The sequence below is a fragment of the Balaenoptera acutorostrata genome, chromosome 16 (assembly GCF_949987535.1).
Source record: "Balaenoptera acutorostrata chromosome 16, mBalAcu1.1, whole genome shotgun sequence".
NCBI classification, from domain to species: Eukaryota; Metazoa; Chordata; class Mammalia; order Artiodactyla; family Balaenopteridae; genus Balaenoptera; species Balaenoptera acutorostrata.
In genome coordinates this window covers 25,907,040-25,929,367 of record NC_080079.1, presented here as the reverse complement: position 1 = coordinate 25,929,367, position 22,328 = coordinate 25,907,040, and the positions used below count along the sequence as shown (strand labels likewise).

The 22,328-nt window shown below is 53.2% G+C and overlaps 1 protein-coding gene across 2 annotated transcripts in view; it reads right to left on the bottom strand.

Moving 5' to 3' along the window:
- Window positions 1–22,328, bottom strand: part of SH3PXD2A (SH3 and PX domains 2A) — a 243,330-nt gene that overhangs the window by 108,798 nt on the left and 112,204 nt on the right. For both annotated transcript variants that reach the window (XM_028167789.2, XM_057531192.1), the window contains exons 4-5: window positions 14,585–14,661; window positions 5,033–5,124 (exon numbers count right to left, since the gene is read on the bottom strand). In XM_028167789.2, the coding sequence (XP_028023590.2) occupies window positions 5,033–5,124; window positions 14,585–14,661 (169 nt within the window). The remainder of the gene's footprint in view (window positions 1–5,032; window positions 5,125–14,584; window positions 14,662–22,328) is intronic.

The following is a 22,328-nucleotide window of genomic DNA, read 5'->3' as shown; positions in this document are numbered from 1 at the left end:
CAGCCTGAGCTCCCATTTCCATCACTCTCATCACGGGGGAATCAGAGCTGAGGGGCCCGCTGCTCGGGGGCTCCTTGTGGAAGCCAGGTCAGGGGACGCCTGCCTCCCCGGTCCAGTGGTCCAGGATGTGGGTCTCAAGCGCTCAAACACGGGTAAGCCAGGGAGAGCTGGGCCAGCAGGTGTGGCCCCAGGACCGGGTGGGTCATGTGCATAGCCCAGGGGGTTGCCTTGGGTGCCGCAGCGGTGCTGGGTGTGGCCTACACGAGGCCAGGCTCATCTGCTTGTCAGAGCTGACGCTCAGGACCGTCCAGGACTCGTCCTGCGCTGAATCCCATTGAGTTCCAGGGATGTGTCCTTATCCCCCTCCTTCCGGATCTGGTGATCTGCGCTCTCTCCACCCCAAGCCAGCCTCACGGCTGCCCCAGAATCCACACAGGAGAGGCTAGGATGCGTCATCCCCAGCTTCTCTTGCCCGCCCCTTGCCAGCTGGGTGACCTCCGGGAAGCCACTTCATCTCTCCGAAGGGTCACATCACAGCCTACCGCCTGTGGGGGACTAACAGAAAGCCTGAATGACGTTAGTCATCCATCCGGCAAATCTCCTGAGCTCTGGGCACTGGGAATACGGTGTGATCAGAACACGTACAAGTTCCTGCTCTCCCAGACCGACAATAACATGGGGAGGGAACAGATCACATGGGAGGTGGTGATAAGTTCCGTGAAGGAAGATGAAGCCAGGATGGGGAGAGCCAGTGCTGGGGATTTTAAACAGGGAGGCCAGCCAGGCACAGGCAGCTATTTGAGTCAAGGCTGCCAGGAGGTGAGGGGCCAGGCTGGGGCTCTCCTGGGGAGGGGTGAAGTGTTCCAGGCGGAGGGAAGAGCCAGTGCGAAGCCCTCAAGGCAGAACGTGGCTGGAAGGTGTGAGAAGTGGCTGGAGCAGAGCCAGGAGGGAGAGGCAGGAGGTGCCTCCAGGGGCGACGGGAGGGGCAGGCGGAAGGGCAGGCGGGAGGGGCAGGCGGAAGGGCCTCGACTCTGAGCCACAAGGGAGGCACGGAGGATTTTGAGCAGAGGAGGGACACGATCTGACCTATATTTTTAAAAGATTATTCCTTCCCCTGTGTTGAAAAGGGACCATAGCGGGCGAGGGCAGAGGCAGGGAGACCAGTCAGGCCAGAGTCCAGGGGCGAGAGGAGGCTCGGCCCCCCTGGGGTAATAGCAGGGAGGTGGCGAGCTGTGGGCAGGGTCTGGGTATGTGCCGAAGGCAGTGCACACAGGATGTGCTGACGAGCTGCATGGAGGGGTGTGAAGGAAAGAGGTGAATCTAGAACAATGCCAGGGTTTGGGGCCTGAGCCAGGGGCCCCAGGGGAGCTCAGCGCCGCTCCCACACAGCAGCAGTACCCGTCGGCCAGTAGTTCAAGGAGGGGAGGGCAGGGCCCTCGAGCAACCTTCCTGGGGCGGCCGCCTGAGGAGGAGAAACCACCAAGGCTGTAGTGCCAGGCTCACCAAACGTCTCTGTAAAGAACATCCTTTCTGTGCAGGGGCGGTGGTCTAGCGCAGCCACTAGCAGCCCAGAGGTGGGCCCCGCTCTCCACCCACGGAAGCCAGCGAGCGGCCTGGGATCAAAGCCGAGGGGCCGGGCCTGTTGCAGGCCTTGTCTTCCCTGCAAGATGGAAAGGGCCATGGTCCCCCCACCGCAGCCCCCGTGAGCGCTCAGAGGTCCCGCAGCAGCACACTTGAAAGGGGCCAGGGTTATCTGCAAAATTCCAGTTAAATCCACAGGCTTTGATAATTTGATAAGCCACTCCACAGTGGCCCCAGAGTCAAAATAACGCTGTTCCTCGATCCTGTGTTTATGTTTCAGGATGGAGGGGGGCGGTGTTCGGTGGCCTGGGACAGAGCCCTGAGGGGGAGGGGCTGCAGGCACTTGGCTGACAGAGGGTCAGCCCGTCAGCCCAGGTCACCATGGGTCTGGGCTCTATGGCGAGCACTCTGCATGGAACACAGGTCTCTCGCGGCAGGTTCTGGAGGCTGAGAGGGGCCAGGGCGGAGGAGCCCTTTGGACCTGTGTGGCCACAGCTGACCCCACCTCCTGAGCCTCAGGCCCGTCTCATGCTGGAGGGGCTCCTATTCTCAGGCCTTCTCTTGCCAGATGAGATGTGAACTGGCCCAGGTGTGCGGTACCACCTCAAGAAAGAGGCAGATAACCCCCGCGGCCATGGTGACTCAGAGGCTAAATGCTTTATGACTCCTCCCTGCAAAAGCCAGGCTGTGATCTGCAGGGTTGGAGCATGCACAGGGCCACATTCCATTCCGTTCCACAACCTCCCACGAACAAAACTGCTGTGTGCTTCCAATGGGCCAATAGCACCAGCCGGGTTATCTCAGAGCACATGTCATCTCCGTAAGCCCTCTGGACCACTCCAGGAGTCCTGCATTCTCTCTTTTCAGGCGTGGGGACACAGAAAGGCAGAGAGGCTGGGCAAATGGTCAGAGATCACAAAGCCTTGAGTGGTGGGCCTGGACCCCAGAGCCAGTCCCGCAAAGCCATGCCTGCTGCCTCACCAACACACAACTGTCTCCCCGAGCCTGGTTTCCACCGTCCTCGAGGGCCTTCCAGGGACGGGCAAGAGGCTAACCTACTGCTACCGGTGCCCAGGTCAACAGGTGAAATAGGACCAACTTATTTAGCTGCCTGGCAGAGAGCGGGTTTAGAGGCACGAACCAAAGGCAGGGTCAGTTGATTTTGTGGCGATGCACCTGCTATTTCACCCACCAGCAGCAATTCTTCTCCCCTCCTCTGGGCACACGATCATGTGTGACTCCAACGACAACCCGCCTGGGGAGGGGCATCTCCTCTCTCCCCGTGGAAGGAAGGAGAACAAGAGGCTCTGAGAGGCCATCACAGCTGGGGAGTGGCAGGGCCAGGTGGACCCGGTACACTGCTGCTGGTCTCAAGAGCCTTCCTCTGCCTTGGGAGAGTGAGGAAGGCTGGGGCGGGAACACAGAAGCGGGGGACAGAGAGGATGCACTGAGAGGTGTCAGGACCACAGTCCTGGTCCCCCGATTCCTCCCCAAACCAGGGAGGGTGGGCAGGAGATGTGGAAAGGGTACCGGCCTCTGGAACCAGAAAAATCTGGGTTCAAGTCCTGGCTCCAGCTGTGAACCTGTTTCCTCATCTGTGACATGGGGACAAGAACATGTAACTCCTGGTGCAAACCTCTCTCACAAGCCTGATGCATAGTAGGTACAGTGAGAGCGATGTTTTTCCCGCTGGTGAGAACACACATTTGTATCTCATTTTGTTGTTTACAAAGCTCTTGCCCAGCCCATGTGTCATCTAAGTTTCCAAGACAATCCTAGCAAGATCACGGATTAATCACTCTTCCCTTTTTTACAGATGAGAAAGAGAAGGGGAAGGTACCTGAGTGTAGCCAGTCGTGTGCCTAGTAAGCAGCAGAGTTGGGGTGTGAGCTCAACACCACACCTCCCACTCCCTGTGGCTTTCAATTGCTCCACACTGTGAACCACACTGTGATGAGTTTCTGATGGTTCACAGCATTTGCTTGTTTCTTAATCCTTTGGTAGCCAGTAAAGGAGATGGCTTTTGTTGGGCCAGGTGAGCCTCTGAGCTGAGTAATGCTTTCCTCCGCCAGAGGACCTAGGCCATTTTAGGCTCTTAGTCTTACAGCAGGGGTGAAAAGAGAAGGGCTCCTTTAGGCAGGACTGCCATGTATGGGTGTGCAGGTTGTGCACTCTACTACCTCTATGGGCACCGTTCACAGAGAGTGCACCGTTTACAACGGTGCCCCTGGAGCTGTGCAACACACCCTTGTCTGTAGGCTTTCTCCTCCCCATCACCAAATGGCCTCCTGCCTCTCCCCACCTGTCCCAGACAATTCCTCTGTACTATTCTTTCCCTTCCCTCTGTAGTACCCATCCCACCTGCCTCTCTCTTGTCCACTCTGGCACTTTAAGATTTCAGGGGAACAGATGTATGGAGTGAGGTAATCAATTTGCAGCCCCTTCAGTCCTCTCCCCCAACCCTCTCCCCTACTTGACCCTCTTCCTTGGCTGCCTTCTTCTGCTCATCAGCCCCTGGATTTTCCTCTCCATTGAGAAGCTACTCTGGGGAGTGTGGGCGAGGGTAGTGTTCTGAGCAAGAGAACGTAGCCATGAGGATGGAGTTTGGGCATGTGTGTGAGAGACCAGCAAGACCGGGTAGGTCGTCTTGACCACCAGGCCCAGAGTATCCTGCTTCCAGAGAGGAAAAAAGACATGCTTAGCTCCCCATTTCTCCCCAACATGGAAAATCAGCCAGCCCTGGGTTCAGGTCTCATGGGGTCAAGATTTGGGTTCATTCAAGTCACATGCCTGTCACATACCCAACCAGCTGCATGACTTCGGGAAAATTCACCTAACTTCATGCCCCTCAGTTTCCTCCTCTGTAAACCGGGCTACATTAGTCTATTGGATTGGGTTGGCCAAAAAGTTCATTCGGGTTTTTCTGTAAGATGTTATGGAAAAACCCGAAAGAACTTTTTTGGCCAACCCAGTAAAATGCTACAGGTAAAAGCCATTTAGCTCTGTGCACACTCATAGTTGTTTTTGATGAGGATTATAAGATCTGTTGCAGCAGCCCAGGACCACTGGGTTATTCAGCAGGTGAGGTTCGCCTGGGCAGCACATGCCCTCCTGGTTCTGCGTTTCAGCTGGGAGCTTGGTAGCGTCAACGATTAAGAGCAATGACTGCTAACCCTGGGCATCTGAACTGCATGACCATTATATTTTCTGTTATCTCATCTGCTCCTGACGATAACCTGTGAACTATAAAGAGTTTGCAGGAAAACCTGCTCCGCAGATGCAAAGATACCCTCCCTTGCCAGCTCTGGGGTCAAGAGAAATGAGGAACAAGCCTTGGCAACAGGAGTCTGGGGAAGATGGTCCGCCTTCCTTTGGTCCATCTTTGCTTAGCCTCGTTGGCCTTGCCAGCTCTCCCCACAAGCACACGGGAGAGGCTTGAGCTACCACTTACTCTTTCGGGGGGTTGACGTCCTCCGGTCGGGCCTCAAAGAACCGAAAGACTTCATCACACTGTGAAATATGGGGTGGCAGCCGGACAAGTGCCTGTGGAAAGACAGGAAGAAAGGGCATTAGGCCTGATGAAACTGAGAACAGGAAAACCAAAAGCAGGGCCAGCTTGGGCCAACAGTGATGGGGGAGGCGTGAAGACTGTGCCAAGGAAGACACAGTCAATCAGCTACCCACCCACCCAACCAGACAACTAATCAAGGAATTAACTAATCAGCTAACTAATGAAACAACTCTCCATCTGTCCATCCACCCATCCCTCCCATCAACTAACCAACCACCCAATTAATGAACTAACCAACCAGTCAACTAATAAAATAACTTATCAGTCAACCAATCAACTTTTCAACCATCCAGCCAACAATTCAACCAAGCAACTATCTAACTAGCCAGTTAACCAACTAAACAACCAGCCAAACAAGTGAAAAAAAAGGGGGAGGCCATTAAACCCTAGGTCTCAGGGCCCTCAAGAACGAATTATTCTGCATGAACCCTGAAAGTATTCGCTCTTGCCCACAGAATAAGTCCAAGATCTTTAGCCTGACAATCCAAGGTCATTTCCTCCTGGTCTCGTCTCCCACTAGCCACACTCCAGCTGCACCAGATATCCACAGTCTCTAAATACTCACTGCACGATTATTTAATGACAAGCTGATAATTCTATCAAGGACAACAGGGTGCTATGGCAGAGTTTGATAGGACCTGGGAAGATTGGGAAAGGAGGTGGTTTTAGGAAAGTCTCTTTGAAGCTGAGTTCTGAGGGTGGGTAAGAATTAAACTGGTCAAGGTGAGGGCGGCGGGTGGACCAAGCGTGGTGGTTCTAGGAGCTGAATGAGGTTGGCATGGCCTGGTCTAGCAGGGCCTTGCTTAGGCCAAGCTGAGCTGAGCCTGGAGGAGCAGAATAAGCTTCAGGGTGTGGAAAGGCTTCTTAGGAGAGTGGGCAGGAGCTCGGCCAGAGGGGTGTGCCGGATTCTGACAGGCAGGAGGAGGTGAGCGTCCTGAGGGGGTAACTGTGCAGTCAGGGGTGAGGGCAGCTGTGAGCTTGCGTCCAGGAGGGGTGAGAGTGCGCCGCTGGAAAGTGAGGGATGAGGGTCAGAGGTGATCAGTTTCCCGCTCTGCACCAGCACGGACTCCACACCTTGCAGCCTGGGCACCTGGACCGCTGTCTCGGCTCAGTGCAGCGTGGAGCGGTGGGGAGAGGGTTGATCGTTTAGTACAGATAGACAGGAGAGGTCACCGTCAAAGCAGGGCTGGGGAACGGGGCCAAGGGAACACTGGGCTAGAGCCAGGAGAAGGAAGAGGCAAACCCTGGGCTACGGAAGTGTGAGGAGGAACTGCTGATAAGGAGGCTCCGGGGCGGTGGCCAGATGGGAGCCTGTCTCGAGCCTGTGTCTCTCCAGGCCCCCTGCACCAGGGCTGCTTCAGGTGCAGTGACCCGACCTGGCAGCTCCTCTGTGCCAACCGTGCTGGGCCTCTATGAGTGTGGCCACTGGGAGCCTCACGATGGTCCTTGTGAGGGCAGATCTCATTCTCGTGTTACTGAGGAGACAGAGGGGTCAGGGAGGCCACGTGGCCTGCACACAGGTGGGAAAGACCCTGCTAGAAGGTAAGCTCCATGCGGGCAGAGACTTTAGTCTGTTCTGTTGACTGCTATGTCCCCAGATCCTAGAAGAGTGCCTGGCACTCAGTAAGTATTTGTTAAAAATGAATGAATGAATAAGCGTTTGGTGTGCAGAACCACTGTCCAGTAGTGGTGGGACATGATAATGGGGCAAAAAAAGCACATGTGGTCATGGGTTGCATTGACAGAAGTACAGTGTTGAGGAAGGGGGGAGTGATCACTTACTTCTTCTCTGAGCTGCTCAGGTAACAATTTAAGTGTGGCATTGAGCACGATGGCCCTTCCCAAAGCCAAACCCACACCTGGGCAAGATGGGACAAAACCTGACCTTAGCAGGTAAGACACACTGTGTAACTCCCTGCTATTCCTTCCAGAGTCTGTGGCTTTCCAAGGGTCTCCAACAGATCCCATCCCCATGACCAGGAGAGAGATAAAAAAAGAAAGGAAATTAACATTCAATGAGCAAATACCACGTGTCAGGCACTATCTTCGGCTCCCGGACTCTCCAACCATCCAACAAGCATGGAGCTTTCAGTGTGTGCCCTGGTGGTACAGGGATGAGCCAGACACAGCCCCTGCCCTCACAAGTGCACGTCTGATGATGTGCTGCCCAATTCTGTCCTGGAGGTGCCCATCATTGCTCCCATTTATGGTGGGGACGCTGAGGCTCCTGGGGGGTGAAGCCACAACTAAAGTGGCAGAATGAAGCCCTGTGCTCAGACGTAGGCTGGGTGGAACTTACCCCCAGAGTGTTCAAGTTTTCATTTAACGCGCATGGTATGTGCTGTTTTCTCCCCCAGGAGAGAAGGGCAGAAGGAAAGAAAAAGTGAGGAAGAAGAGAGAAAGAGAGAGACAGAGACAAAGAGATGGAGGGAGGGAGAGAAAGACAGAGAGAGACAGAGACACAGATGGAGGGAGAGAGAGGCAGAGACAGAGAGACAGAAGCAGAGAGAGATAGAGACAAAGAGAGAAACAGACAGATATACAGAGAGATGGAGAGGGACAGGGAGACCGAGGGGGAGAGGGAGAGACATACAGAGAGAGTCAGAGAGAAGCGGAGCTCAGGCATGTGCAGAGAGCAAGGGCTGCTGGCAGGAAGCGGGAGGGTGGCAGGAGGGAGCACTAATGGGCCGCGATGGGCAGGAGGCAGGAGGGAAGTGTTACCAGGGGCCCAAGCTGTGTGCAGAGTCGCTGCCAGGGTGACCTCCCTGACCGGCAGGAGGAGGGGGTCGGTGGTGGTGGGGGGAGCGGGGCAGGCGCCCTCCCACTCAGGCGCAGAGCTGCTGGCCAGCTCCCCCCGCAGCGGCGGTGAACACAGGGGCTCTTCATGCCGACAGAGACCGGCATTCCCAGGGCAGAGGACGCGTGGGCTGGAAGGGCCTCAGACAAAGAGGCCTTTTGGGCGAACCGCTGCGGCATCTTTATTTAACAGGGAGCCCCGAGGGGAGCCGTGTTGAGGGCTCGTCCTGATTTCAGGCTGACAAGAGCCTCTTGGCTCGGAGCAGCTTCCATCAGAGCTGCCGCCAAACCCAGCTCTGGCCAAAATCATTTGGCAGGAGAGCTGGGCGCTGAGCAGTCAGTCCCCACGGCCTGGGCTGGCAATGACAGCCAGAGCCGGGGAACCCCCAAACCTAGCTATTCTTGGAGGAGCAGGTAGCGACCAATACATGGGCATCTTCAGGGCCACCACCTCCGGCTCAGGCCTAAAACTCTGCCACTGGACATTCAGGATGTATGCCATGGGGTGGTTAAGTCAGGGCTAGGCAGATGGGAGTCTGAGTCCTAGGTCTACCGGTCACAGGCTGTGTGATGCTGAATGCCTTGCTTGCCCTCTCTGAGCTCAGTACGATAGATCTCAGATGGCACCTATCTTTTAGGAGATTCAATGAGATCATGAATATGAGGAGCCTAGCACAGTGCCTGGCACTGAGTAAATAGTGAAATTTAGTTATACTATTGTCTTCATTATCATTATCCTTTAGGTGAAAGCAGTGAGGTATACTAGAAAGAATGGGAGTCAGGAGACTTCAGTTCTACAATAGGTCCAATTCTGCTGTTATATACTTGCTCCATGACCTTGGGCAGCCACCTCACCTCTCTGGTTGTTGTTTCTTCTAGGATAAAATAGACTAGCTTCAGAATCTCAAACCGTATCTCATAGAACACCTGTTTGATGAGATAAAATGAGTTCTGTGGGCACATGTGAAATGGTGCCTTGTAGATCCCCATCTTGGTCTTGGTGGGCATCATGTTCATTAGCACAGCAAAGGCTCTGAGGAGTCCTGCAGGCAAGAAACCTACAGAGCTGTGTTCAGGCCAGTACTTATTAATAACAACGACATCCTGGGAATTTGACTCATTTAATCATCACATTAACTCTAAGACATGAGTATGACTATGATTCCAGTTTAACAGAAGAAGAAACGAAGGCACAGAGAGGTTAAATCACTTCTCAAGGCCATATAGCTAATAAGTGGCGAGATTTTGAATGAGGTGTCTGAGTCCAGAGCCTATGCTCTGTCTGATCTGCAACTCTGTACTTCCTCCAGCATTACCCACAAGTCTCTGACTGTGGAGCTGGTTTTCCAAACAATTCCTATTGACAGCCCATGGAACACAGCTAGGCAAATCCAGGCCAGAGACATTCTGAAGTTTCTTCCAGCTCTAACAGTCAATGGCTCCAGGACTGCAAACAGCACCATTATCAGTGAATTCAGTGTCCAATCTATCACCAGCCCGGTCTTTGCAAGCACAGCAGTGGCATGGGAGGGGGCCCCAGGCAGACTGCGCTCAGACCCTCTGCTTCGAAATGATCTCCCTCCACGAAGCCCACCATGCTGGGTTATGTCTATCCCAGAACAAAAAGCAAAGTTCTGCATTTGTCAAAGCAACTGGGGGTGTCCTGCTCTTTCCACAGGATCAACCATTGTCTTATTTCTGGCAGCATCATTTTGGTTTCTAATCAATGGGAATCTTAGAGTAAAAGCCCAGCGACTCTGGGTGGGGTAGGGGTATGTGGTGGTGGGGTGAATGGGCTGAGGGGGCTGAAGTCCTACCCATTTGGCCTCCACTCTCACCCCCTGGGGCTGCTTCTAACCTGCTCCGGACTATTCCTCCTAGATCAGCATCTAGGAAGCTGGGGGCTCACCGAACTTTTATAAATCAGAGTATTTCAAACACATGAGTTCTCTTTTTGAAGGATCTAAGCAGCAAATTCTTTTGTAATGGAAATAGAGCTTAATTTGCAACTGCAGTTTAAGCCATTTCACAAGGGAGCCTAGTAATTGGGGCCTTGGGGACATGTCACCCTCCTTGGAGGTTTCCTCTGCTTGTGTGTGATCTTTGCATTGTGTCGTCAGATACTGCCTGGCCTCCCGCGTGGGACCAGGCTTCCTGCTTGTTAGTGAAGACACAAAGATAACAGATGGGGCCTTCAAGGAGCTCTTGGTCTGGAGAAGATGGACACACAGAAATTACCCTCCTACGGAGGGTAAGTGTGCAGCATGGAGCCGTGCACGGAGTATTCTGGACAGCAGGGGTGGCCAGCTTCCTCCGGGGAGGTGGAAGGCTTCTGGGAGGGGCATCGTGGGAGCCGAATGCGTCCCCAGGAAAGGGATGAGCACAGGCCAAGGGGTGGAAGTCTAGGGGAGTCTGGCTGGCTGGGGGTGGCTGCACTTCTGCAGACCGGGCTGCAGGGCGGGAGCTGAGGCTGAAGTAGCCCATGGAACAACCCCACAGCCGGCCCGGCTCAGCCGGTCAGAGGTTCTTGTGGAGCCTCTGAGGGCCTTTAAGTAGAAAATGGACACAATCAGCTTTATCCCAGGCTGCAAATGCTTTCTTCCTGGGTCTGTCTGGACCAGAGGAGATGGAGAGATTCTGCCAACTGGGTTTCCTCCGAGCACCAGACCACTCAGGAGGCATGAACGCATCAGTCTTGGCTCTCTGCCTTAGTCTCCCCCATTAGCAACACATCTGGCCCAGGCCTGACTTAGAATAAGGGGCACAAGAACAAAGTTACTCTCCCCGTATCTAGGACTGAGCATGCCAGGGAGCCCTGGTGCTTCTTAAAGGAGTCTGTTTTTGTTGCAACATGAACCTTTTTTCTTTATTAAGGTGAGAGACAATGATGGGCCATGGTGGGAAACTCCCAGGGTGGGAGGGAAAACGGCTGGGGCTAAGAACCTCCACGAAGTAATAGCCAAAGTTTTCGAATATGGGAAGTGGGGCTAAAAATTAATGAGTCTGGGAGATGCAGAGGGTGGGGAGGGGAGATCCTTACCTCTCCAGGGCTGACATCCTTGTTAGGCTTGGAGTCCTTCCCCCAGTCTAACTCCAGCCAACCCCTCATCCCACCTACAAAGAGAGCCTTTGATTCTGAAAGCAAGCCTATCGTGGACAGCAGAATAATAGAAGCGAGCTCGGCTTTTTGGGTAACAAAAAAATTCTAGTTGCACCCACCAGGAAATGGAGACTTGTATAAACGTTGTCACATGGCGGAGGGTAGGCTGATTATTCTCAAACACTCTTTCTCACTGCCCCCTTCCCCCCGATATTTATTTTATCCCATAGACAAACACTGCAAACATGTATTTCACATGCAGGAATGGGGTAGATGGAGTCATTTATGGGGTAGATTGTTTGTCCGAGCCCCTAATGTATAGCTCACACTTGTTAGTGAGATGAAAGTCTTCAAATTGTCGAGACCACAGAACCATTAAATATTAACCGCAGGGCTTCCCTGGTGGCGCAGTGGTTGAGAATCTGCCTGCCAATGCAGGGGACACGGGTTCGAGCCCTGGTCTGGGAAGATCCCACATGCCGCGGAGCAACTAGGCCCGTGAGCCACAACTACTGAGCCTGTGCGTCTGGAGCCTGTGCTCTGCAACAAGAGAGGCCGCGATAGTGAGAGGCCCGTGCACCGCAATGAAGAGTGGCCCCCGCTTGCCGCAACTAGAGAAAGCCCTTGCACAGAAACGAAGACCCAACACAGCCAAAAATTAAAAAAAAAATTAACCGCATAACAATGTTGCCCATTAAATTAACTTATGGAGTTACAGAAAAGAGTTTGGAACCTTTCTTGATAGACACTGGCCCGCAAGAGCCACATAAAACAATCACCTGGCTGGCGCTTGGTAAACTTTCCGTGACACTCATCCAATCTGCTCCATATATGTTTAAAATTAACACTGAGATCTGGGCTGTGAAACTGCCATCAGGCGGTGGGACTGGCTGGCCGGCGAGGGCAGGGAGCCCGAAGTCTGGGAAGGTCCGCTGCACGGTCAGACTTTCTATATCTGAGTCCTGGCAGAGGAGCTGGCTACTCCGTGCACAAAGCCGGTTTCACAATTTTGGGTGCATTTGAATCCCCAGCAAATCCCAGACTCGGAGCCCATACTGTCCAGCAGGTCCAAGGAAGATTCTGGCCAGCCAAGCAGAGCTGCATGGGCAGGGTCCTGGAAATAAAACTCCAGAGGTTCCAAGCAGTGTGTCCGAGGACAGGTAGGGACAAGGGAGGGCTGGCCGTGGAGTGGACTGCACGTGGCCCTGACCATGAAGTTGGCTGTGGGGGGCAGTGATGCCGAGTGGAAGGTTGGATCCTGAGTCGCACAGACTGGACCAGTGGGCGGCAGGGCTGTGAAGTGCAGTGCTGGGCGGCAGTGACCGTGGACTGCAGCTGAACTTATCCCTAATGACCATTCCAAGGTTATTCCAAGGTCTCAGACAATTAGACCACAGATCCCAGCTTTATAGTTCAGCAGAATTAAAGGTCACTTCTGTACTGCCCTGCCCCCCCTGCCATTCTCAGAGTAAATTACGGCCTGCAAGCTGCCTGGCTGCTTGGTGAACCCATGACATTGCTCCTTGTTGCCTGGCTCTGAGTAGTTCTCATTTGTGCTAATCAGGTTAGGAGGCCCCTCCCCTTTGCAGACCCCACTTAAACGGCTCCTCAGCCACCAGGAGCACCACTGGGGCTCCGGAGCCCTCATCCCGAATCAAGAGTCCTGTTCAAAGCCTGATCCCAGGAGATAAGATGTTATCAGTTTCCTGCTCCAGACGACCCAGAAGACGGCATTTCCACAGAGTCCAACTGCAGATGCCTTGGGCTCCACCAGCTCAGGGAGGCCAAGGCTGATGGGACCATAAATCCCAGCTGCAAGAGGCTCCCCTCTGCCCTTTGCCCCTCCTCCATTAGCTTTGCCAATTTGTTTAACTGCCTGGGAAAGGAATAAAGAGAAATAAAAGCTCAGGCTGCAGCCATCAATTTAACTAGAAACGGCAAATGCCCTTTAAAGAGAAAAATGAATATTGATCTGAAGAAGAGAAGCTTCTACCTTCAGGAATTTCCTCATCGGGGCATCCTTTTACATTAAGGCAGAAAACGTGACCAAGTACGATCTGCATAGCCACGAAATTCAAACTTGGGTTAACGAAGAGTATTTGGGAGTGCTTGTCTCCCCATAGTCTTGGGAACACCAGTTACGAAATTGAGCAACTTGGTTCTTATTTAAACAAGCATAATGATTCCAGATTATAAAATATTTGTTCAGAAAGGAACCTTATGGTAATAACTCCATGTAGGGACAGAACATTTCAGAAGTTACAAACGCTGTGACATATATTCTCCTGCTCAACCCCTTTCATGACCCCTGTGAGACAGTTATTTTTACCCTCGTTTTACAGATCAGGAAACTGGGGCTCAGAGAGGTAAAGCAACTTGCCAAGGTCACACAGCTAGTTGGTGGGGCGCTGGGATTTGACCCCAGCTCTTCTCAGTCTAATACCAGCACTCACAACAAAACATCCCCCACTTGCCTCTCCTCAAGATTCTTGAGTCAGACTCCACAGTAGTTTTCACTTAACTAGGAAATTCCGTCTCCATTAAAGCCAGTGGTGCCCAGTGGTAACATTAAATTGTTTATGCCTTGTAATAATAATAACAAAAGGCTAGCGTCCACTGAATGTTTCCTCTGTGCAGACACTATGTGCTGCTGCCTTATGCCTGCCAGGTCACTGCATCCTCATGACCACCCTCTGAGGAGGTACTACTCTCCTTCTTGTTGTACGGATGTGGAAACTGAGGCTCTGGGAAGTTCAGTAATTTTCCCAAGTTCACAAAGCCAGCAGGGTTTCAAACCCAGGCGGCCTGGCCATCTAGAGGCCATGTGCCAAGGCCACTAAAGTGGGAGCCTCTCATCCTCACTGCAGGGGCTCCAGGGGGTCCCAGGCTCCAGACAAAGTGGAAAGACAAACAGGCTCTGCTTCATGACCCTGCAGTTGCTGCCAGTCTGCTCTTCGGCATTGACTGTTCTAATGCATGTACGTGCGCGTGCCTGCGTGTGTGTGTGTGTGTGTGTGTGTGTGTGTGTGTGTGTGTGGTGAGCATTTGCATCTATAAAGATGTATACACGAATATTTGTATCTATCAAGACTTCTGTGAATAAACAAATATGCATTTTGGATGCTACTAAACTCAGGACTGATTCCAAAAATGTCCCAAAGGGAATCCAAAGAAGAGTTCTCCTGTATCCAGCAAAATGCCACACACAGAATCCCTTCAGCAGAGGCCCCTTCACAGAGCTCCCAAGCTGGTGGAAGTGGTTTAAAGGAGTGTTTTGTAAACACGGACCCATCATGAAAGGAATAGAGGCTTCAGCTGTGACCCTGGCGGTCCTCGTGCCCCAGAGGCGGCCTAGTCACGGGGTGACCCCTCCCTGAGGGACACCCACACCCACCCTTCTGGCCAGGAGACGCCAGGCCCCAGGATGCATCTGCTAGACCACAGCAGAGGGTTTTGCACAGACAACCTTCCTTCACAGATGGACAGACTCTCTGGCTGATGGACCACCCCCTCCCCTGCCCCAGACACACTCTTACCCGGCAGTACTCATCGATGGGCTTCAGCCTCCTCACAGCTACGTCCCGGATGTGGCTTCTCCGGAAGAGGATTTTGCCTGGAAGAGAGATGTTCGTGAGCTGGGTGACTCTGGGTAAAGCTGCCATAGGGACCTGGGACGCTATCCTCTCATTCCCTCTCCCTTGGCTTCTCAGCATCTTAGCTGGCCACCAAACACCACCACCTCTGCCCGTTGCCAAGGAAACAAGAGAGGAGTGGTCACCTCTCCCCGGGGGGCAGGAGGTGCCCCAGGCTGAGGGCCCAGGACTTCTAGGGCAGATGAGGAGCCCCGGAGGCTGCCATCTTGGCCAAATCACCTTGTCTGGGTCTAAAGACAGGATCCATGCCACGATGTGGGTGCACCTCTCAAGTGACCTCGCAAATAAATATAAAGGATGGCCCAACCCACCCCTGTGTTTTGTTTTCAGGCCCATCCCTCCTTGAGAAATCGGCATTCATTCCTGCCAGCCTGACAGGAATTCCTATTCTTAGTTAAGTTGGGTGGCTATTTCCAGGGCAGGCTCAGGCCAATACAAGGGAGCATGGCTGTCCCAGCCCGACTGGCCTCCAGCCGTACGGGCCCCTGCAGCTGGGCTGGTGTACCCCTCTACAGGTATGGGCAAGGCTTACGGAAAATGCCAGCCCCCAAGCCTTCCCAGGAGGCTCTTCTGAACCAGCCAGGTTCAATTATAAGAAATAGATTAAAGCATAGTCCTTTTACAATTGGTTACATTTAGAATCTGAACTCCTTGGTCTGACATTCAATGCCTAACACAGCTGATGTTTCTGTGCCCAGTGGCCACCAATGTCTAGGCCAATGCCTCCTTTTTAGAAGCTTGATTGCCGAGCTGGGAGTAATCACCCTCTTTCCAGAACACCCACACATTTTGTCCATTCCTAAGACACTCAACACATGCTGATGTGTATTACAAACATTTGTGAGCCCCTTCCACCAGAAGAAGCCTGTCTGTCTCATCTTAGGGCCCACGGAGCACAGCACGTGGTGAGGTACTCACCTCACAGCTACAACAGGCATCTATTGTCCAAGACCACCCATTCCCCTCTGGAGAGCCTCCCTCATCCATTCCCCTGTGGGGTCAAATGGGGCCGACCACACCCCCTGGCAACAATGGTATGCATGTGACCCGGCGTAGCCACCCAGAGTCACAGCGATGGGCTCAGAGATGGGCAGGGGACCCGATCTGGGCCAATGAGGGTCAGCCCTGAGACTTCTGCAGGTGTCCTCTTCCTCCCACAGTTTTCTCCTACAGTTGCTAAGCTGGCAGGATGAAAGCCTAGAGCTCCTAGTGACCATCTTTATTATTGCCTAAGAAGGAAACCAACCAAGAGAAAGGATCTGAACCTGGCACAGAGTAGGTGCTTAATAAATGTTTCTTCTCTCTTCTTCTTCCTTCTTTTTTGTTTTTTTTGGCTGCCCCATTCAGCTTGTGGGAACTTAGTTCCCTGACCACAGATTGAACCCGCGCCCTCGGCAGTGAAAGTGCAGAGCCCTAACCACTGGACCACCAGGGAATTCCTTCAATAAATGTTTCTTGAATGATTGAAAAGCAGAGCTGAGAGATGGTGAAGGGCAGATTCCTTTGACCATCATTTGAGCAGCTGGATGTAGTTGTTCCTGAACCCAGGGTCTACCTGGTACTTTCCACTTATATAAAATAATACAAATTTTTTTTATTGAAACTTGTTGGAGATGGATTTTCATCACTTGCATTAATGGAGTCCTAAATGAGATGATTCCCATTGCAAGTGAACAAATATGTAGACTGCATGTTAATCTACTTAAGCTTCTTCTATCAAGGTCCAAGTGAAGTACTAAGCATTGCCTTGGTTTAGGTTGTTGAAGTGAGTGCAAGTTGTTTATTTGGGAAGTGATCTGGGAAGTACCAGTAGGGGAGTGGGGAAGTAAGGCAGGGCAGGCGAGGAAGTGGCCTCCAGCCAGTTAATCATGGTGGGTGGTGGCAGCTCATTTCTGTTGAGGAACTCGGGGGATCATGTAGAACAGACTGCAGAGGTATCCCAACCAAGGGCGAGGAGGCTGGGGTATTTATCACCAACTCCCTGCTTGTTGTTGAGCTTCTGAGAGCACTGCTTCTTGGGAGCTTCTGTCCAAGTATGCTCCTTGGCTAGAACAAAGCCCCCAGTTTTCCTGTAAGCAGCCTTTGGCAGGTAGAGGAGAATGGAAAGGGGACCTGGGGGGCCCTGGAAGCAGCTGCTACCGCCATCCCTGACTTCCCCGTCACCACAGGTACTGGTCACCAGTCCTGTTCCAGCCAGACCATGGAGCATCTAACTCATCAAGTTGTGTGTGACTTGTTGCGCATTCGTGTCTCTCATCCCCCTGCACTCAGTGTGAACCAGAGGCCCCTCCTGCAGCTGCTTCTTCCCCTTGGCAACTCTCGCTGCACTCAGCACAAGGCTTTGCATACAGCAGACGCCCAATAGGCACTTGCTGGTCCGTGCATCTCCCTCCCTCTCCCAGATGCTCCGTCAAGCTCTCCTTCCTCCCTTTCTCACTCAAGCCTGGTAGAGGGGCTGTGTCCCCAGCAGAGGGATGACACTGTACAGACTGGACAGTGTCATCAAAGATAAATGGGCTCTTCCACATGTTCCTTTTGAAAGGAGATAAAACATGACTTATCAAGACATGGGAGGGACTTCCCTGGTGGCGCAGTGGTTAAGAGTCCGCCTGCCAATGCAGGGGACACGGGTTTGAGCCCTGGTCCGGGAAGACCCCACATGCCGCAGAGCAGCTAAGCCCATGCGCCACAACTACTGAGCCTGCGCTCTAGAGCCTGCGAGCCACAACTACTGAGCCCACGTGCCACAACTACTGAAGCCCACACGCCTAGAGCCTGTGCTCTGCAACAAGAGAAGCCCGCGCACCGCAATGCAGAGTAGTCCCCGCTCGCCGCAACTAGAGAAACCCCACGCGCAGCAATGAAGACCCAACGCAGTCAAAAAAAAAAAAAAAAAAAAAAAAAAGACATGGGAGACAGCCGCCTTTCCTTGGGGGAAGATGTCACAGATTTGGTATTCTTGGCCTCTTCGCCTCCTACCCTTTTTTGGTTGCCTGTTGCTCTATTGCCTGCGGGCCACAGGAGCACGTGTGTGCAGCCAAGTGTGTGAAATAAACGCATGGTGGGAGGACACCCACTCTCTGGACTGACGAAATGACAGGCGGCCCTGGGGTGGGGTTCTGGGCCTTCTACCTGAGCCAGGTAGCCGTCAGGAGCTGGGGCCCGCCCAGGCCCAGTGACGCCAGCAGCTAAGCTGTATCTCACAAGAACCTGGAAGACTTGCTCGGAGGTAAAGAACCTAGGAGGGACCGGGATCGGGGGGTGGGGTGGTGGCCCCCAGACCTGGCTCTGCCCTGTGCTTCTTTCAAAGGAGGAAAATATGACTTATCCACTCCCCAAAAATAGCACACCTGCCCTTTCTCATCCCCTCAGAGGACAAAAAAGAAAGCAGAGAGATGGGGAGAAAAACTAGGTCGCCCCTCCCAGACCCACATCTCAAGGCTGGCCAAACCTCTTGATTGGGTTTGATATTCATGGGATATATAGATACAGATATAGATATAGATACAGATATAGACATAGATACAGATACAAATATAGATATTGACACAGATACAGATATAGATACAGATATAGATATACCAGATAGGACTTGATCCAGTTGCAGAGACAGAACTAGCAAAAAACAAATAGTTAAGGAACGATTAAGGCCTCCAGAGGTGCAGAAGCTTTGAAGGGCAGGCTGGGGTGGTGGAGATGGGGAGAGAGGTGGGAGGGCTCCTCACCCAGTTGGCACGGGACCTCCGCCCTGCCCCTCAAGCCCAACCTCTGCAGGTGAGGCGGCCATGCCTCCAGGCTGGACACCTCCCATCTCCTCCACAAGGCTCGTGGGTCTGTTGCTCAGGTACAAAGTCAAAGGAGAATTTCTGCACGAGCCATTTGCCAGTTGAGTTTTTGGAATCCCAGCAGGGCTTCTCTCCTCCGCGCTGAAGTCCTGGCAGGAGCCACGTTTTCTTTCCTTGGGTCCTTTTGGCACAGAGGCTGCTGGGAGTGGGGCAGGGGGAGGGGGAGGCAGGGAAGATCTGGAAGGGATTCTATGGTCTTGACTTCTCTCTTAGGGATCCCAACCGCACTCTGCAAGCCAAACCGGTGACCATATTAAAAGGGAGACAGAGAAAAGGGAGGAGGAGGAACAACCCCATGAAGGAAGCCGGGACCACAGGGCATTAAAGTCCTCTTGTAAATGTAATTCAGCCCGTTCACGGCAAGGCCAGGCGAGACTCCTGCCAGAGCCTTCAAAGCCATGTAGATGCAGCCCCAGAAATATGATAAGCATCATAAGGGAGATTACACACGGGGCATGAGACAGACCTCAGGATTAACTGCTTCCTGAAAGCAGAGAAGAGAGCTGTTGAGCCTGACAGGGTCTGAGCATGTAAGTGGAGGCTCCTCTTCCTGCCATTCTGGGCTGGGCTGAGAGCGTGGGACCAGCAGGGTCCTTGGCTGGAGTCCTGGGTTCAAGTCCTGCCTTGGCCACAGGCTGGCTGTGTGAGCCTCCACGGGGCCTCTGCATTCTCATCTGGAGACTGAAGGGCCGGGCCTCCCGGGAGTCCTAAGATGCATTTGGGGGTGGGGTTATTGAGAGGGGCAGAGGAGGAGTGAGACAACGGGTAACAGTAGCTAAGTGTTTACTCCTGCCAGGCACAGGCTAAGAGCTTTCCATTGGGTTCTCTGGCTTTATCCTCACCACAAATTTAAAGCAAGTGCTTTTACTGTCCCCACTATGCCCAGGAGGAGTTGGTGGCTCAGAGAGGTTAAAGGACTTGTCCAAAGTCACACAGCTATTAAGTGGCTGAGCTGGGATTTCAACCTGTGGTTTTGGAGCTCAGATAGTGAGAGGGAGAGAGTTCTTTGGGCTCAGATCACGTAAGGCCGTGAGAACCACTTAGGATTTTCTTGTGGGTGTGATGGGAGTATGGTTAACATCTCCTCCACACCAGGTGCTGGGCTGAGGTCTGGGGAGCAACTGTCTCGGGGGCTGACTGAGAATGAAGCAAGCAATAATCGTGGAGGACGGGACATGCCAGGGTGAGTGAGATGCACGCAGCCACCCGAGGTCTCTGCCGACCAGATACAAGCGAATGAATGAGTGAGTGAATGGACGAGAGTGAACGGGGGAATGAGAGTGAAAGGACCAATGGACCAACAAAGCAGGGAAGGAGAGGTGACCCAGTGTCTAGTGGACTTGGGGAGAAAGAGCTCCCCGAAACAGCAAACCTCCCTGTCCTTTAAAGGGCCCTTCCTGCCCCACCCCCATCCCTGCCCTGGCTGAGCAGGTGCCAGCCCAGCGGGATCAGCGGGAAGCTCACCCTCAGAAGCGGGAGGGCATCACCTGGGGGAGGCCGGCTCTGCCCCACACCCTAATCTGGCCTAACCTTCTCACCATGAGTGTCCACTCTGGGCCAGGACACATAGGTGGGGCACTGACTCGGGAAGGTCCCCATGCTTGAGTGGCAGAGGCATTTCTCTCTCCTACACAGGATACCAGGCATCTAATGAAGCATCTTAGTGGCACTTGAGGGGTCTTAGTAGTTGGCATTTGCTTCTAGAGAATGAATTATTTCAAGAAGGTGAGAGATGAGGACATGGTTCCTTCTCATTGGTAGGGAGAAGTGGTTAAAGAAAAGACAGAAACTTCTGAGAGCAGTTAACGCCCTAGGCCAGCCATGACCCCAGGTTCCTCCTTGTAAAATGTGGTACCCATGGGGGATTCCTTAAGCAGGAGTCAGGGGGCCAGGGGCACAGGAAGAGCCCACCTACCTAGGGAGCTCCCACCCTAGCCATGAAGAGCCTGTAGCAACCTCCAGGAGACAGGCACATGTTCTGACAAATGGGCAAGTACCCACTGTACGGGGCAATAGAGGGCACTGGCTACAGGGGAAATAGGAGAGGGCTGACCTCTTTTGGTCTCTCCAGGCTGATCTATTCTTGGCAGCCTCTCCTCTTCAAAATTCACAGCATATATGCATGTATACGTCCTCATATAACTCTCTCTTCCTTGCTTTTTTTGCCACCTGGAATGCCAGCCATCCATCCATCCATCCATCCATCCATCACTGTCTTGAGGGAGGGCCTGCTCCAGTGTTAAGAACACCGTAGTGGACAAGACAGATGAGGGGCCCTGCCCTCAAGGTGTTTACTTTCTAACTGGGGAGGGGATGTGTATGGAAGGGATACAGTATACAATGTTCATATCTAGTAAATAGCGTGGTTACATACATATGTCTCCCCCCACCTCTATAAAGAGAATATATCAAGGTAATGGGAAGGGGTGTGCCTGGGGGGTGGGGGAATTCAGCTAGTGGTCAGGGAAGTCTCTGATTTCAGTGGAGTCTCGGAGGAGGAGAAAAGCCAGCCACGCAAAGCTCTGGCACAAGAGGGCTCAGCCAGAGGCAACCACAGAGCAAAGCTGGAAGGTGGAAAAGAGGCCATGCAGCAGTCTTATAAGCCACAGAAAGGAGTTTGGTTTTTTCCTAAGCACGCTTGGGCCTACTGACCCAAATCCCTCCCCATCTTAAGGCTCATTTTCCATATCCTCAGGCCTTCTCCATGAAGCCTTCCTTGAATGCCTGCCTTGCCCTCCTTTGCCAGCCTCCTGGACCGCTGGCAGTCACCCCACTCTCGCCCTCCCTCTCCTGCTGTCGTGGAGAATTTGTCAGGGGGCTACCATCCTCAGGGCCCCCTCTCACCTTCCCAGGGGGGGTCCCCTGATGCACAGGCCAGCTCCCCCCAGCCACCCTGGCCTCCAAGGACACAGGTGCTCCCACCCCTCTCCCTTCAGTGTGGCCCAGAGAGCCTGGGGCATCACAGGGACTCGCCTAAGGTACAGGGAGACCACAGGAGGCCCCGAGGCCCACAGGCCGCATGGCGCAGAGGCCTTGTTCTCCACGAACAGACACTCCTGCCCGTCTAATTGGATCTGAGGACAAAAAGGAAAGGGGAGTGTATCTGGCTCCCAGGGCTGCCATAGCAAATGACCACCAACTTGGTGGCTCAAAACAACAGAAATTTATTCTCCCCCAGTTCTGAGGCCAGAAATCTGAAATCAAAGTGTCAGCAGGCCATGCTGCAGCTGAAGGCTCTAGGGAACAATCCTTCCTTGACTCTTCCAGCTTCTGGCAGCTCTCGGCATTCCTAGGCTTGCAGCAGCATCACTCCAATCTCTCTCTCTGCCTTCACACGCCCCCCCACCCCATCCCCAAGCCTGTGTCGCAAATCTCCCTCTGCCTTTCTTGTGTAAGGGCATCTGTCTTTGGGTTGGGTGCCCACCCTAAATTCACGATGACCTCATGTCACAATCCTTAACTTAATTACATCTGCAAAAACGCTTTTTCCAAATAAGGTCATATTCACAGGTTGCAGGGGTTAGGATGTGGACATATCTTTTTGGGGCCACTCTTCAACCCACTACAGAGGTTATGGGAGAGTCCACAGGGCTGACCAGACACCTGAGAGAGTCTTGGATCCCTAACTGGATTGCAATCACCCTGAAGGGAAGGGATGACTTTCTACACTCCCTTCAGCCCTGGCAATACGTGGCATGGAGCTGGGTGTAATGAATGTGGGTGTTGACTGATTCCCTCGGGAGGGATGGGGCAGTGTCTGGAGAGAGTGGGTCAAGGGTCTC